The 16,046-nt window shown below is 37.1% G+C and overlaps 1 protein-coding gene and 1 pseudogene across 3 annotated transcripts; both read right to left on the bottom strand.

Moving 5' to 3' along the window:
* Nucleotides 1-1,103: 1,103 nt before the first annotated feature.
* LOC120202355 lies at nt 1,104-4,067 on the bottom strand. Of its 3 annotated transcripts, none has more exons than XM_039202790.1 (3): nt 2,451-4,067; nt 2,133-2,268; nt 1,104-1,851 (listed from the first exon to the last, which is right to left on the bottom strand). In XM_039202790.1, exons 1-3 carry the CDS (start codon nt 4,035-4,037, stop codon nt 1,190-1,192), a joined length of 2,385 nt encoding a protein of 794 aa, XP_039058721.1. In that variant the 5' UTR covers nt 4,038-4,067; the 3' UTR covers nt 1,104-1,189. The 3 variants fall into 3 exon arrangements, with proteins under 3 accessions (XP_039058721.1, XP_039058722.1, XP_039058720.1); XM_039202791.1 differs by having other exon boundaries at nt 2,145-2,271; nt 2,451-4,066; XM_039202789.1 differs by having other exon boundaries at nt 1,106-1,851; nt 2,133-2,271; nt 2,451-4,063.
* Nucleotides 4,068-8,891: 4,824 nt separating this feature from the next.
* LOC120202354 lies at nt 8,892-16,017 on the bottom strand (annotated as a pseudogene).
* Between the last annotated feature and the right edge of the window lie 29 nt (nt 16,018-16,046).

Genomic DNA, 16,046 nt, shown 5'->3' with positions numbered 1-16,046 from the left:
TAAATTTATTAATATTATATATATATATATATAATAATTATGTTTAATATTTATCATGACGGGTATCGGGCCGGGTAATCGGGGCGGGAATTACCAAACTCGTCCCCATCCCCGTTTAGCATAAACGATTTTTTCCGGTCTTCGTCCCCATTTAACATAAACGATTTTTTCCCATCCCCATTTAATTCGGATTTCGATTTTCCCCGTCGGGTTTAGGTTTTTTTGCCATCCCTAAGTAAAATCCATAAAATGTACTATAATAGAGAGCCACCACCATTGTCTTCTAACAGTACTAGAATTCAAAATTGAGAGCCAATGAGTTGCTCTGTTGGTGTTATCTCTCGGGAAAGATGGTCGAGTTAATGATGATGACGATAATGAGGTGATGGCAAAATGCATGGGACTAGTTGAGGCACTATAATAGAACCCACCACCATGCCATAACCATTGATGGATCCGGGTTTTAGATCGGGCGCCCGTCTTATACCGAGCGCCCGGCTAGGGTTTGAAGGACACTTACATAGGATGTGGAGCAAGTGGTGTCATGGTCTTCATGGGGATCAAAGGTTTGGCCATTTTGGGGTCATTTTCTAGTTGTATTTCTAAGCTTGAGATTCACAAAATTCAAAGACTTAGTGGGGGAAGGTTATTGTGAGATAAAGAGATGAGAAAGGTTTTGAGTTTGGGATTTGTTCATCAATGTTGTTGTTCACGTGGGTGGGGAAAAGTGATTCATAAATTGTCAAGATACTACATTATTAAATCCATCGATTATTAAAAGTTATAAAATGATCCTCTAACCATAGATTATTGTTTTATTAAATCCTTCGACTATTAAAAGTTACAAAATGGTCATCCAACTATTTATTATGTATTCTCCTTAAAGGATATAATGTTATTACAGTTACGTTTGTAGTGTGCGATAAAAACAAATTAAAAATTTAATAATTGTAATACAAGTTCTAAAGGTTCAATAAGCGCCGATGTAGTTCACCCTAACAAGAAGTTCTAAAGGATGCACTTTTGACCATGGATGTATCTTCTTTTTGAACAAAGATGACAATTAGAAGATCCAAATTCCACTAGCTGAATAACCAGACAGGCTCGGATTTTGATAAAATACCTATTTCCAACTTTTTTAACCTTCAATTAGTAGGTTGTTCGCAGAATTACTAATCTCGGAGCAGCCTTAAAATGATAAATCAGAAACTAATTCATCGACTAATGAAGTTAATATATTCTTATGAATTTCTACACCCTCTTCCAATGCTTCCATGTCAAAATCCAGCCATCTCCCATGCTTTGTGCTCATGTCCATGTCTACAACATCATCCACCATTGTGTCCCCCATGCTTTTCCAACCCGAAATCTCTTTGCTCACCTCGTCGGCCAACCGATCCGGTTTTTGTATCGTTCTTTCCCAGCTAACACGTCCTTTGCAGCTTCCGACCAGAACCTGTCGGTACCTCACCTCCAACCATTCACTCACGTAATCGAGCAAAAGCTTTTGTGCGAGCTTGTAATCTTCTCCGTTTCTCTCTGTTCCATTCGGATGCTCTAGCTGATTTAAGGCCTTCAGGGTCATTACCTTTTCGGTCCGACCCGATGCATACTCTTTAAACAATAGCTCAGAATCTTTTAGCACCATTTTCACAAAATCGGTTTCCCATTCGATTGACAGTTTATAGTCTGTGGAATTTGATGCCATAGTTGAAAGCATTCTGCCCGTTTCTCCCTCAGGTTTGGAAGATGCTGAGTCGGATAACTCCGTACAGAATTCTGTCCGAGACTCGCTTCCGGAGGCCCCATTTAACACTTCTTGATCTTGATCCGGCATCGATGTTGGAGCGCCTGCAAGCGTAGAGTGTATGTGTTAGTTAGAGCATCAGTGATGATATAAAAATACAAGCGTCATGTGAAATTCATAAACTAATACAAATCGTTCTAAATTTATGAGTTTTTCACAAATAGCATTGCACCGACTCTCGGACTTCGTCTGAAGATTGAATCACAATAACATTACTAGTAGCTTCGTAGCATTTTCAACTCAAACACGACACACACGAATAAGGGTTCAAGTGCCAGAAATGTGGAACTACAAAGAGGGAAATAAGAATAAGGGTGCAGCTTACCATTTCTGCTACCTGAGCAGCCAGTGCTCGCGACAGAAGGTTCAAGAGCTGAAAGCAGGACAGGATGTCGGGTACCGACTTCTATGCCAGTCTCGCTGCTGCTGCAGCCAGCATTTTGCTCTTCGATTTCTTCGGACTGCTGGCATCATTCAAATAAATTTGAAGTAATATGTCATCATTATGTAAGATCGAAAACCAAGAATACAGTTTTATCTCTTGAAACTAGAGATGTAATAGACAATAAACTGGAAAGAAAATCAATTTAGATATGTCTTCGAAAACTTCTCTTATGTATAAATCGTAGCAGTGAGTGAGTACCTGCCACTTCCTTCTCCAATCATGCGCCAGGTTGTCAGAAGATTGATCGAAGTCACCTGAGCTATATGAGATATCATTATCTTGATACACGGGAAGCCTTTGGTTATGTGCGGCTGATGTTGTGGTTGCCGGCACTGAATTTTGCAAACTGGATGTAGGGCTAGTAGAAGTCCCCTCTATGATGATATTGCAGTTGGATGACTCGATTCTACTTGTCAATTCCTTGAGCTTTTTTTCCAAAATAGCACTCGGAGCATCCCCGCCAATTATATTGAATCTGGGAGAACAGAATGCCGAGCTTTTCGAAAATAGCAAGTCACCGTCACCAGAAGGGTCGATATAAAAGCTGCTGCTGCAGCTGTTTTCTGCAACTTTACTAGTGGAATATATGTCAGGCATGGATCTTGATATAGGGGATGTAAATGTAAACGAAACAACATCCGTGCTCGTTTTCTTTACATCTGCATCCCGATTCAAGTGCCCACCAGTTGTAACATTACATTTTACGGACCTTTCACACCCATTTGTAGATGAAATATCAGGAACAAATTGTCCAGAAGGAAGATCCTCATTTACAGGGCATTTCTTTCTAAGCAAATTTTTTCTTCTAGACATCGGGACCTCCTTTGCAGTATTGGTTGCCACTGAGACCGTCTTCCTGGAGTTTATGGTCCTATTAGACCCTGATGTACCGTTTATGCAACTCGCGTTTCTACCTTGCTGGTCTGAGGTTGAAATCTTAGACGTTGAATTATCTCTATTAGATACGCAATTCTGCTTCTGATTATTCTGCCTCAGCACACCGTTAGTCCTGTTTGCCGAGGCTCTTTTCTCCACAGTCCTTCGTATATCCGACTGGTTTGGAGAGAGCTGTTTTCTTTTAGCATCGTTCCTCTCCTTCTGGTTCACAAAACTCCCATTAACACTCGACGATGACCCTTCTTTCCTCTGAACATTAACCCTTGCTTGTTCTGCAAGTGAGACTGATTTTCCCTTATTACTCGGACTGTTAGAAACGCCTTTTTCCGAGTCCTTAGTTATCCTGAATGTTGATGTATAATCCGATTTACCGCGGCTCTTGTCCTTGTGCTGTACTTTCAAAGGCTTCACCATACTCTCGCTAGGCTCATCAGCTCTTTGAGGCCTTGATACTTTATGTGCAGCTTCAATTTTCTCTCTCAAGTTCCGCACTTTCAAAGGAACGGAAGAGGACCCGAATGATGGAACTTTGCCTTTGGAAGTTGCCCGAGGACTAGCCTCGATAATCTTCGCAGCCGCCTCGATTATATAAGCAGCATTCTTGGTCGGGATGAATGCTGGACTCCTGATGGGAGACAAAAGCTTATGGTGAGTGATTGGAATTGGCTTTGCTGATTTTGGAGGCAATATTTCAGTCTGAAATCTCTCGATTGGCCGGTTCTGCACCTTAAGAAACCTCGACTCAATGGGAATTGAAGACGACCTGCCAAGCTTGTTAGAGATGTCAGCGTAGTCCGTGGGATGGAAGACCCTGAGAGAGCAAGATCCCGAGAACGGGATGGAAGAAGACTCGGAGATGTTCTGTGTAGGCAATGAGTCCAACCCCATTAGCCTAGCAACAACTCCGGGCGCTCTAGATCCATATCGTTCATCACTAGTCACCGATGAAGAAGAATTAAAATCACCACTTCGCTATGATTCGATGCGGCAGTGACTGCAGTGTACTCATCCCTCTCCGTCTGCTAACACAAGTGAACAACACAATCAGAAACTAATATGCTACCAGGACAACAGAAGAGCAAACCGAAGGTCGAAGGGGGAAAGGGAAGAAATTTCCCACCGTAAGAGGCGGCGCGGTTCCACGACATTTTCCTCGGGTTTTACTCCTTTGATTCATCTATAGTCAAAATGCAAACAAATGGTGCATGAATTACAAACATGTAGATATAGCAAAGGAAAAAAAGGAGACTTAAAACACAACAGTACATGCATATTCATATAGATGAACAACATGAATCATGAATACATAGTATTAAATTACGGTCACAACACAACCGCATCGCAATGTTTGCAACATCCGCAATTTCGACACCGCAGCCGAAATTTAGTGCCAAGCAAGAATGTACCTGGTAACTCGGAATTGTTGGGGAACAGCTTCTTCCTGGATTTACCATTCCAATCAAACAATTGCAGAAATCCTCCCTTGGCACGTTTCCTCTCAACCTCCATCATCTTATCTATAAAAAAATCAACATTACTCAAAGATTCAAACCCAGAAAACAACCAAACAAAACAAGACCCTAAAAATCAATCAAAAACAAGTATTACACTTGTGTTTAACGGCACAGAAAGAGGAACAAAATTTGAACTTTAAATTCAAAACCATACCTGGTTTTGCTCACATTGCTCATCAGCTTAACAGATAATGAGAGCCTATGAATATCAGATTCAAGCAAGTGATTTGATGAGAGAGAAATCAAGCATTTTCATGTGTAAAATACCCCCAAAATATGTAAATCAGATCTCCGTGATCCAAGTACCAAGCTCCTTCATTTTCACAATGGGGTTGCATAAAAACAGCTAAACCTAACTGGGAATTCTTTAAACTGAACAAAAAGCTTCAATATTTTCAACCATTAGCAGAGATAAAGACACAGATTTGGTTGATACCGGATATTTAGAAGTAGAAAGTCATTTTTTTTTAAATAAAACAACCATGGGAGGGTTTAACAGTGGAAGAAATGTCTGGTTTTGAACATTAAATTTTGAAGAAGAAGTGATTTAAAGACCCAAGGCTGTTGTCTTGTGAAATGAATCAATTTAAAAAGGGGGAAAAGAAGAAGAAAAAAAAATGGTGTCTTGGTCATCTAACTTTTGTCACCAATGCCATGCATGCCCACATGGGGGAGTTTCACCATTGGCTTAGGACCCTTCATTATTTGGTTGGAGGACTCCATTTGCACCCCCACTTCCACTATTTATTTTTGGCTTATTATATAAATTGATACTTGAAGTTGGTAAATTTTCTCAAGTTAGTCACTCCAACAACCATTTAAATTTGATGACATGATTTTGATGTACAACATTCCATAACCTAATAGGTTGTTGAAGGACCACATAAGAATCAATTATCAATTTGGAAAAACAAACTTAATTGAAAAATAAGAACAAAAATTATGATTTAAGATGCTTGACATTAACTACTAAAAAACCACTACTCATCTGTATTTTTATTTTATTTATAAAAATAAAATTATTAATTTTTAAAAAGTTTTAGAAATCTATAAACGATTACAAATCTCTAAATCCTTAAAGCTCAAATCTCTGACTCTTATGTGATCATCGAATCTATCATTATTAGTCATCGTTTTATCGTCAGACTCTATTAGTGAGTCTTCTCTCTTGTTGTTGCACATCATCGTCTGAAACAAAATAATTATAATATTTAGTCTTTAATCATACGGCACGAGATTATTTTTCACCCAATCATCGCTTGTTCATTGTCAACGATTAGACTACACCATTGTCTATACCAAAATTGAGCCACTCAAACCTTCAGTCGCTACCTAATATCTTACCATTTAAGAAAAATTAGAAGATTTAAATATTATTTTTTTTATAAAAAAATTAACGAAATAAAATTTTAGACACCTTAAATGATAACATAGTAAATGTTAGGCATCTATTTTGATTAAAAAAAATACTTTAGGAGTCTAATGGAAACTTATTTTCAATTAGGGAAAAAATCAAATTTAGACACTAATTCGAGACAACAAAGTTCAGCTATCAATTCAAAAAAGTTGCCAACTTTTAGGGACCAACCTATATAATAAACCTTTATTTTTTTACATTCTAAAAAAAACACTTTTAACTGAATTAAGTAACTTAAAACGAATAAAGTGTCATGTACCGAAAAAAAGTTTATAAATAGTCATTAAATGTTATTTTGGTAATTCAACTTTTAAAAAAAATTATAAAATGAATATTAAATTTTAGATTTCGTTAAAAAGAAGCGTTAACAATTAACTATCGTTAAGGGTAATGTGGTATATTAAATTAACAAAAAATATCTTATTTGCTCCATCAATTGTGACTAAAATTTTATTTTTTATTTTTTAAATATTTTAAAGTAATAATATCTAAAAAAATTATATATGTTTCAAAATTTATTTTTAAAATTCTATTTAAAACTATTAAACAAATATTAAAGAATTGAATCACATCGTTTAATAAAAAAACAATTTTATTTTTTATAACCGAAAATGTTGGATCTCAAAATTATAAATTTCCAAATATAATCAAAGTTAAATAAAAAATCGACGCACAAGAGATCATTTCTTCATCAAAAATCGACGCGTATTCCTGCTAAATCAACCAAACACCAAATACAACATTCACGGTAATCTTATTCCCTGATAATCTTTTATTTCCGCTGGTATCTTACATTTCGTGAACCAAATGCATAAGAGATCATTTCTTCATCAAAAATCGAAAAGAAGTACTCGATCGATATTCGCCTTTGTTGTCCCCCGGTCTTTATCATCGTGCCCTCGTTACATCTTAGCTGCGACGTACACTGACATTCATGCCTATGGTGATTAGGATGACCCGAGGCAATTATCACACGGGTTTGAACCATTTTTACAAGCTTTTCTGTCAAAAGGCTCTCCAAAGTGTTCGAGTAGGATTTTTCTCCGGCATTCATCCTAGAAAAGATGACTTCCGGCGTAAGAAACAAGTTATAGCGTCGGTAATAAAAGAAACGAGAAAGGGTCGCCGACCAAACCTTAAGTTCACAGTACTCTCGCATTTTCTGAGCTCGAGCCATGGCTGTTTTAAAGCTTTGGCTCTTGCAACCTTGCCCGTTTCGTAACATGCACACGACTCGACTGAAATCCTTCTTCTGGTATAAAGCAATGCATACGGCACTGCCGTTATCTCTTCCAGCCCTCCCAGACTCTTGATAATAACTTTCAATCGATTTGGACATCGTACTGTGGACGACAAATCGCTGTAAAGAGTTTGCATGAGAAAAAGAATAAATACTGATTAAAATAATGGAACGAAAAGAAATATTTTAATATCAATCACCATAAATTAGGTTCAGCTATACAGAGTACAATGATGTATACATTCAATCAGCTAGCGAAAACAGTATTTAGGAAACGTTATTATTTCTACCGATTTTGTTATTATTAGTCGTATTATCGGATTTGGTAAAGTGCTACCGGTTTTGTTATTTTTTCTATCAGTTTTGTTATTATTAGACATTTTATCGGAAATGTTGAGAACATTAATATTTTAGATAGAAATAATAATGTTTCCGGTAATTTTTATCGGTTTTGTTAAAAAAAATAATAACAAAACCAATAACACCTTTAATTTCTACCAGTTTTGTTATTTTTTCTACCAGCTTTAATCGTATATTAAAGTTACCGTACTGTAAAACTCTCCACTCAAAACTTATTGCACATCATGGGCTAAATGAGACATTAATATTTGACTTTTTTATATTTTCAATTGGATTTTTTTTATTTTTTTTTATTTTATAGATTTATATTTTCTTAAAATTTTATAAAATCGTCCATTGTTATATCATGCATCCATCTCTAATTACAAGTATTGTACATGTAGCATAGTGTATCTATGGACCTGTAATGGAAAATACTAACGAGACAAGGTCTACGATTTGATAATGGTGACATTTATAAATGGCTTAAGAGTCATATATGTCCCTGTAACAGACTCAATTTATCATTTTCGTCCATGTATTTTCGCATCAATTTAGTCCTTTAATTACATCATTCTATACCTTAACTTAACTTAAAACCCTAAATTTTAAACCCTAAACTCCAAACTATAACACAATCTCAAATCCATAAACTCTAAACCCTAAACTTTAACTTAAAACCTTAGAAAATAGTACATATTTTAAACATTGATGCATTTAGCAACTTCGAGGGCTAAATTGATGCGAAAATACGATATGGTAAAAATGATAAAACGGGTCAACTACAGGGGCAAAAGTTACCCTTTTGCCTTCATAAATCTATAGATCGATTGTATGAAGAATGGTTAAAATGAATATTGTTCTCTCTAGATGTTTTGAGTTCAAACTATTACTCTTGTAGGGTGTGTATACATTATCACTAATTAAGAAAGAATATGAACAAATACTAATGAAGAAATTATAATTTACTAAAACGATGCTTTCACAAACTTAAAAATATGTAAAGATGGAAGGCTTAATATGAAATGTGGAAAACTTTATGATTATGATAATGAAGGTATATACTTTGATTTTCATAAAGAAAGAAAAGATAAACCCTGCATCAATATTGATTTGAAGTCTGAAAATTTTGATGTGATTCACCATATAAATCTGGGTTTTGGTTTCCAGGATCAGTTACAAAAGAATATTCAGGCAAAAACCTTTCTGGACCATTGGTTGGGAATAAGAACCTAATTTCCCATCTTATTATCGTCATATTCGAATGCCAAACCGAATATCTGTCTGTAGTCGTCGACGAAATGAACATCGAGACCTTCTCTTGCATTTTCAGCAAGCTCGTCGAAATCACGTCTGTTAGCAGACGGGAACACGATCGTCTTCACTTCACTCCTCTTTGTTGCTATTGTTTTCTCCTTCACCTATTGAAAAAGTAGTTCTCTTAAGTTTACGCTGTGATATATGACCCGGAAAAGTGAATAAATGAAGGGTCTGTTTAGCTTACCCCTCCGATTGGAAGAATCTTCCCGGTCAGTGACGTCTCCGGTCATTGCTAGATCCTTCCTAACAGGCTTCTTCATGGCAAGGGATACCAATGAAGTGACCATGGTGCAACTGGCACTCGGTCCATCCTTTGGGGTGGCTCCACCGGGTACATGGAGATGAAGCTTGGAATTGGCAAAGAAGGGGTTATCTGGTTCTTTCTCCACCAAAATGGCTCTAGCAAGTGTGTAAGCAATCTGTGCGCTTTCTTTCATGACGTCTCCGAGTTGACAGGTGAGATGAAGGGGCCCTTTCCCCTCTCCTTGCTCAACCAGTGTTGTTTCAATGTACAAGGTGGAACCACCCATGGAAGTCCAAGCTAGACCCATCACGACACCAACAGGAGTCTGATCGTAGAGGCACTCTGCATGGAAAACAGGTTTCCCGACATAATTGGCTAGGTTTGAGGTATCCACCAACACCTTCTCAACTGCCTCGGATGCTTCAGTTTCATGATGTTCTTTACTGTCTGTTGCATCCTGCAGGAAAAGTATTTTGAATGAGCAACTAAAGGAATAAGTAACCAGATTACGCAACTAAAGCAAGTTTTCCCGAATTCCCAAACCACCTTTTAGAAATGAATAACTTTTAAAATACCTTTGAATCCTTGGGCTGGTCATTTGTCTGAACTGTGTCAACCTGAACTGAGGTTTCAGATTCATGACTTGTATTCCCTACTGATTCATCATCGACATTAGTCTTGTTTGCAGCTGCGTGATGATCAGATTCATTGTCAACTTCTGCTTTGGAATCAGCAGGTTCGACCGCCTTTTCACTAATATCAGGCTCATTTGATGATCCTTCTCTGACAAGTCGAAGAGAAATCTACCATACACCATGGTTCTAATCAATATCCAGATTTCACAGAATTCCTAGAGATATATGACTGGAGATAAAGAGTGCAGTGCAAGTTCATGTGAACCCATATGACTGTTCACTGTAATGCTTTATGACTGAAACCTAGTAACCATCGCAAAATTTAAGTTATTTTCTTTGTGCAAACCTTACTATAGATCTTTTCTATGTGCTTTTGAAGGTTCCGAACCCCTGCTTCTCGACAGTAGTTTTCTATTAGGCCAAGAAGAGCTGCATCAGTCATCCTGGAAGAAACAGCTTGATGAGAAGTCAAAAATACCGCCGTGATAAAATTGAAATAAAGATAACATGTATGAGGTAATTTGCTATTTAGCTGATATCAGCATTACCGGCACAAACTATAGTAACTTAGTTCAGGATTTATCACAGACAAGGGATTCAAAGCCACCGATCGTGCTTTTTATTACATGCATGAAAAAAGAGAGATTTTTATACCAACTCAAGTTGGATTCCATGTTTGTTCAAACTTAGAGATTGGAAGCGACTTAATCCAAACAGCGATTCTCCATTTTGGATCGCCATGCTTGTATGTTACACAACTGCTCATGGATGCGCAGACACGGATGTTGAGGGAAAGGGTGGACAAAAAAAGAGCAGGTATAGAGAGGAAAAACCTGTTCAGGTTTGACACCGCATTCTTCTCGTGCAGTTTTCTCCAGATAATCTCTAGCGATGTGCATTTTCTCATCGGTGATGTAACCAGCAATAGCAATGACCTCCATTCGGTCCAAGAGAGGATTTGGTATGTTGTCCACAACATTTGCTGTGCAAACAAATAGAACCTGCAACCATATGCTTAAGGCATGTGAGGCATCGGTTCACCTCTTAAATCTTACACAAATGCTTGAAAATGATTGAAAGGCAAGCTAGCGTGATCCTCTAAATCATAAACCAACATACCTTCGATAAATCAATTGGGACGTCAAGATAGTGGTCCAAAAAGTTAGCATTTTGCTCAGGATCAAGGAACTCTAGCAAAGCACTTGCGGGATCGCCAGCATGTCCTCTTCCCAGCTGCCATTGTTTTAGAATTGAACTGGGTCAACTGATTAATTTCAAGAAGATAAATGGTAGAAAGCCAATATTCAAGGAAGTGAAGAGCGGAACACTGTAGTACCCTAAAACACACCATCCATGCAAAGTTTTTGAACATTAGGTTTTAAGATACCTTGTCTATCTCATCAATTAGAACAAGAGGGTTTGCAGTCCCAACATTTTTCAGGCACTGCACCATCTTTCCTGGCATAGCACCAATATACATCCGCCGATGCCCCTGGTCATTAATTTGGATTTAAGCAAGGAATCAAGTCAATGAGGATATCAGACATTTACTGATAACAATCAGATAACAAGGCGTGCAACTACCTTGATTTCAGTAACATCAGACAGACCTCCAACAGAGAACCAATAGAAATTGCGGTTCAAAGCACGGGCAATGGAACGGCCAATACTAGTTTTTCCCACACCGGGAGGGCCTGAGAGACAGATAATTTTACCTGCAACCCATCAAAAAGATCATGAATGAGCCTTTGCTGTTATTAAACAGATAGTCAGTTTTGTACACCTTCAACTGTATGCATTAATGTTGAAGCCTAATGATGATTTGACTCAACAAGATCAAACTCAAACTGGTAGGAGCTCACTATATCAACCCTATTCCTTAAAACCTTACAAGAGCATAGCCAAGGCTACTATATTAAAGAAAATAGGACAAAAGAGGTTGGTTTCTCGAGATTTTTATTCATTCGACAGAAGCCTAAAACCACCTCAATTCTTACTGGGACAGAGGTATATTAAATTCAACTGAAATTTTTGAAACATTTGATCATCCATAACGAATAAGTTAATTATCGCATGCAATAATTTACACAACAGAGCTGCCAAATATATTTACTAGCTTTAGTTCGTGTGAGATTTACTCTCACTGCAATCTGTTGTTTAGAATATTTAGGCACAAAGTGGAGATTGGTCAACGCCACTTCACCAACATGGAACACAAGTGGAAAAGGTGAATTGTGGCCCACAGAAAGAATATAAAACATTCCTTTCACCTAAACATCAAAACAAATCTATAAAAGAAAATGAACTTGACCAACCTTGTGAAGTTCCTCTGAGTTTTCCGACAGCTATAAATTCCAATATTCTTTCCTTAACATCAGTTAATCCATAATGGTCTTCATCAAGAATTGTTTGCGCCTGGATAACATCAAAGTTCTCATCACTGCATAGAGAAACAAATAACATTAGACTTATATATACACATGGAACTATTAAAATTTTCCCAGTTGTTCCTTAGTTATTCTGCCTCACTATCAAGCATCCCTATTGAACTATTTGTGCCACAGTGAACAAAACCTGATTATCAAATCGTAACATCACAATCATTTGTGTGCGCAAATCAGGAAACATTTAAGAAATATATTTATATGACATCAATGTCAAATCATATTCAGATCAGAATTCGTGTAAGTCCTAACATTTATCGCAGCAAACCAAACCAGTAATTCCCCCAAGGCAGTACTGTTAACCAATCCAGATAGTTACGAGTTGCATTAAATTCACTTGAACTGGCCTCTAACAGCTGTAGTTTTGTTAGCTCCTCTTCCATAACTTGCAGGACATGAGGTGGGCATTTCTCTCTATTTGGTTCAAGTCTTTCCCTAAATTTTGCTGCAAGAAAGGAACAGAAAAAGTATACTAAATGTGACAATAATAGTTTCCATTTCAAATCTAAAATTAAAAAGATTAAACTAGTTCTTCATCCATACGAAAAATGACTTCAACAACAAATTACGTCCAAGGAGAGCATCCATCCATGCGATAATTATTTCGTAAAAGTGGGGAGAAAAAGAAAGGAAAAGCAAGCAGGTAAATACTATATTGTAATTCGGCCAAATAAGACATGAAACAAATCCGTTTCCAACCCGAGTTCCTGAACCAGAACACATGAAATTCATTCAAATTTCTATAGAGGATAAAACGTTGGAAAAAAGAATAGAGACAAGTTTACAGAAAATGAAATGATCACATGGGGGCAAATTTGACTGTATTTTAGAAAGATAAATTGGTAAAAGAAATAGTACTACCTAAGAGAAACATCATTAATAATTTATCAGAATAAAATACCTTCTTTATCGCCTTAAGCTGCTCGTTCATCAAGTACCGGCATTGTTCACCACTTATCTTTTCCTCAATTGCTTTCGCAATTGATTCCTAAAAATAAGCATGAATGATTTAGACCTACCGAAGATAACAAAGAAAAAGATTTAAATAATGTACAGGTGCAAGGAGATTCAATGGCATCAAATACCTGAATCTTGCTGATTTCCATTTCCTTCTTTACCAACTCCAGTGTAAGTTGTAATCGCTTATGCACCTAATGGAAACAGTGGAACGATTTCAAGAGAAGGAAATAACTACTTAAATCTCCAAATATATACAACACAAACAAATAGGTGCCAGAGCCTATTCCATAATAATTCACATAAAAGATGTTTGTGACCTGTGATATCCCCAAATACAAAACCAACTAAACCAGAAATAGATCTCAAAGATAAGTAATCAACATCACAGTGTATTGAAGCCACTTACATCCAACTCTTCAAGAACTTGATGGCATTGCAGTTTGTTTGCACCAGATATTGCAGCTCCAAAATCTGCTAACCTTGGAAAATTGAAATCACCTATATGCTGCAAAACATTATAAGGAAAAAGAAAAAGGATTTCACAATTAACTCGAGAAAGTTAAGTGAACAAAACAGATAATAGATTTCGATAGAAATTTGATGAACATATAACAATTTCTGGTGCAGGCAATTGACGTGAAGAAATACCAACTCAATGGAGGCTCCACCTCCTTTGAGGGAATATTTGGAGGAAAGTACAAATACACAGAGAAGAACTTAGGAACTCTAGAAAATACAAAGAGAGATATAAAGAAATATAAAGAAAATATTAAAATTTGGAAGAAGGAAAGACCTGACTATATGTTTGAACATGATCCCTCCTAAGGGAACTAGTTTTCAGAACATCTCTTAGGGTTGATATAACCTCAAAGGAAGTTGCCCTTATGACGTCATCATCCTTGTCATAAGGTTTTTCCTGCAGGATAAAGACAACCGGTGAATCAATAGATTAATAAACTATTCACCGTGTTTGAATTTTCAACATAAAATTCTCGAAGTGATAACATATAGACAAGTCGACAACATACCTTGAGATGATCCACTTTGACTGTAAGGGGATCTTCACTGACCAGTATAGAAACCATGATGTTTTTAAGTTCAGAAGGTGTTGCATCAACAAACATTCCAATTATTTATGATGAATATGCTTTTACACCAACACCAGATTATCATAGGCTAAAACGATATATTTAGGATCGCTCTCACCCACCATCTCTGTTATTCGAAGCCGCCTGTGACCAATAAGGATAACCTGATCTCCTTGGATACTTGAAATCTGAAAATATCATATCATAGATGCATGTATTAGTGAACACACTATATTGTTGCATATTTATCAAACTGAAACTCATATTATTGTATTTAACACTAATCAAGATACATCAATACCTTTCAACTAAAAGAATAGCAACAAAAATAGATACCTGAGCAAGGGTGCCAACTTCATGAAGACGATTAAACAACTCCTTTCCTTTAATATCATATACACTTTTCTCTGAATCAGAACCAGGACTGGACTCAGTCCCTGGTTCATCTTTAAGAAGGAAAGCACCGGCGTATGGAGCTTGCCTTTTCCGGCTTTCTTGTAAAGCTGCTAGCAACTTAGGATCCTGCTCACAAAGCATGTTGGTAAGAGAATCCATTGACCTCATCATGCCTAGATAATATTGCAAGCCACAAACAAAACATGATATTTTCACCACTGTTAAATAGTATAAATCACAGCATAGAGTGGACTTCTCTAGAGCTACAAAACCACAGATTTGTGGTAAAAATTCAAATCTATAAAATGGTGCCACTTGAAGGGTCGAGATATGACCTACAATCGAATTGATAAAAAATTGCTCCAAATTTATAATTCATCAACGTCAACTATAAATCATAACTCTACAAGAGTTCAACAATGTAGTCCATAAATATTACTAGTCACTACCCTAAGGAAAAAAGCAAGGGGAGAATTTCATACTCCATGACAATAGATAGCAGGATCTACCTTAACATAAATAGGCATGTAAAATCCTGGGAAAAGAGGTCTATGTGGCAAAGGTAAAGCCAAAACCTGCAAACAAAAAAGAAAAAGAATGTGTTTAACCAAATCTAGGAGAGAACAAATACAGAGCTTTCTTCGAAAATACAGTTCATGATTTCGACAAATGTGATCAAGTAGAATTCTTCACAGTTTGTTGTTACACAATGATCAAGAAAAATATTCAATAAAAAAACAATTTACGGATTCACAAATGTACTCTCATTTTATCAACTCCAATCATGCCACCTCATTACACATGATCTGTTAATGTCAAAAACAAAGAAAATTCACGAGAAAGATTATGAAAGGGCCAACTTTACATAAGTAAAATTCAACAGCATTTTCCAGTCATCCATTTCCCTTCAAAGATTCATTATTTCCGAAACTAACCGTCAAGTAATCCTCTGGCCTGGGGTAAGCCGGCACGATAGCTGACGATGCTTTCGAGTCAGACCCATCGGACTCGGACTCAACTCCCTTTTCCTCGACCTCAACCACCGGTTGGGTCTCGGAACCTGATCCGGAACCATCACTGGAATCAGAACAGAAGAAAGCCCTGAAGAGCGAATTCGTAGGGCTCCGCCGAGTCAATCCGGTGAATCGACCCACTGCATCTAAGAGCGAATTTGAGTCATGCTTAACTCGGAGGCTAGGAGTTACCGTGGTGATGCAGTGTACACGATTGGAGGAGGATAAAAGGAGTTTCAGCATCGGAGGGGCAGAAATGGAATCCTGTTTGACAAAAATGGTTAAAA

Source organism: Hibiscus syriacus, unplaced genomic scaffold (genome assembly GCF_006381635.1).
Source record: "Hibiscus syriacus cultivar Baekdansim isolate YM2019G1 unplaced genomic scaffold, ASM638163v2 tig00008667_pilon, whole genome shotgun sequence".
NCBI lineage: Eukaryota > Viridiplantae > Streptophyta > Magnoliopsida > Malvales > Malvaceae > Hibiscus > Hibiscus syriacus.
Note: the sequence above shows the minus strand (reverse complement) of the source record. Positions and strands in the feature narration are given on the sequence as shown.

Excerpts from the sequence above, each read along its gene's own strand:
- LOC120202355 (XM_039202789.1), bottom strand. The coding sequence starts at position 4,037 with ATGGGGTTGGACTCATTGCCTACACAGAACATCTCCGAGTCTTCTTCC. Across the intron at positions 2,272-2,450 it reads ATTGGAGAAGGAAGTGGCAG|CAGTCCGAAGAAATCGAAGA; the intron begins GTACTCACTCAC and ends GAATGATGCCAG. Across the intron at positions 1,852-2,132 it reads CTGCTCAGGTAGCAGAAATG|GCGCTCCAACATCGATGCCG; the intron begins GTAAGCTGCACC and ends CTACGCTTGCAG.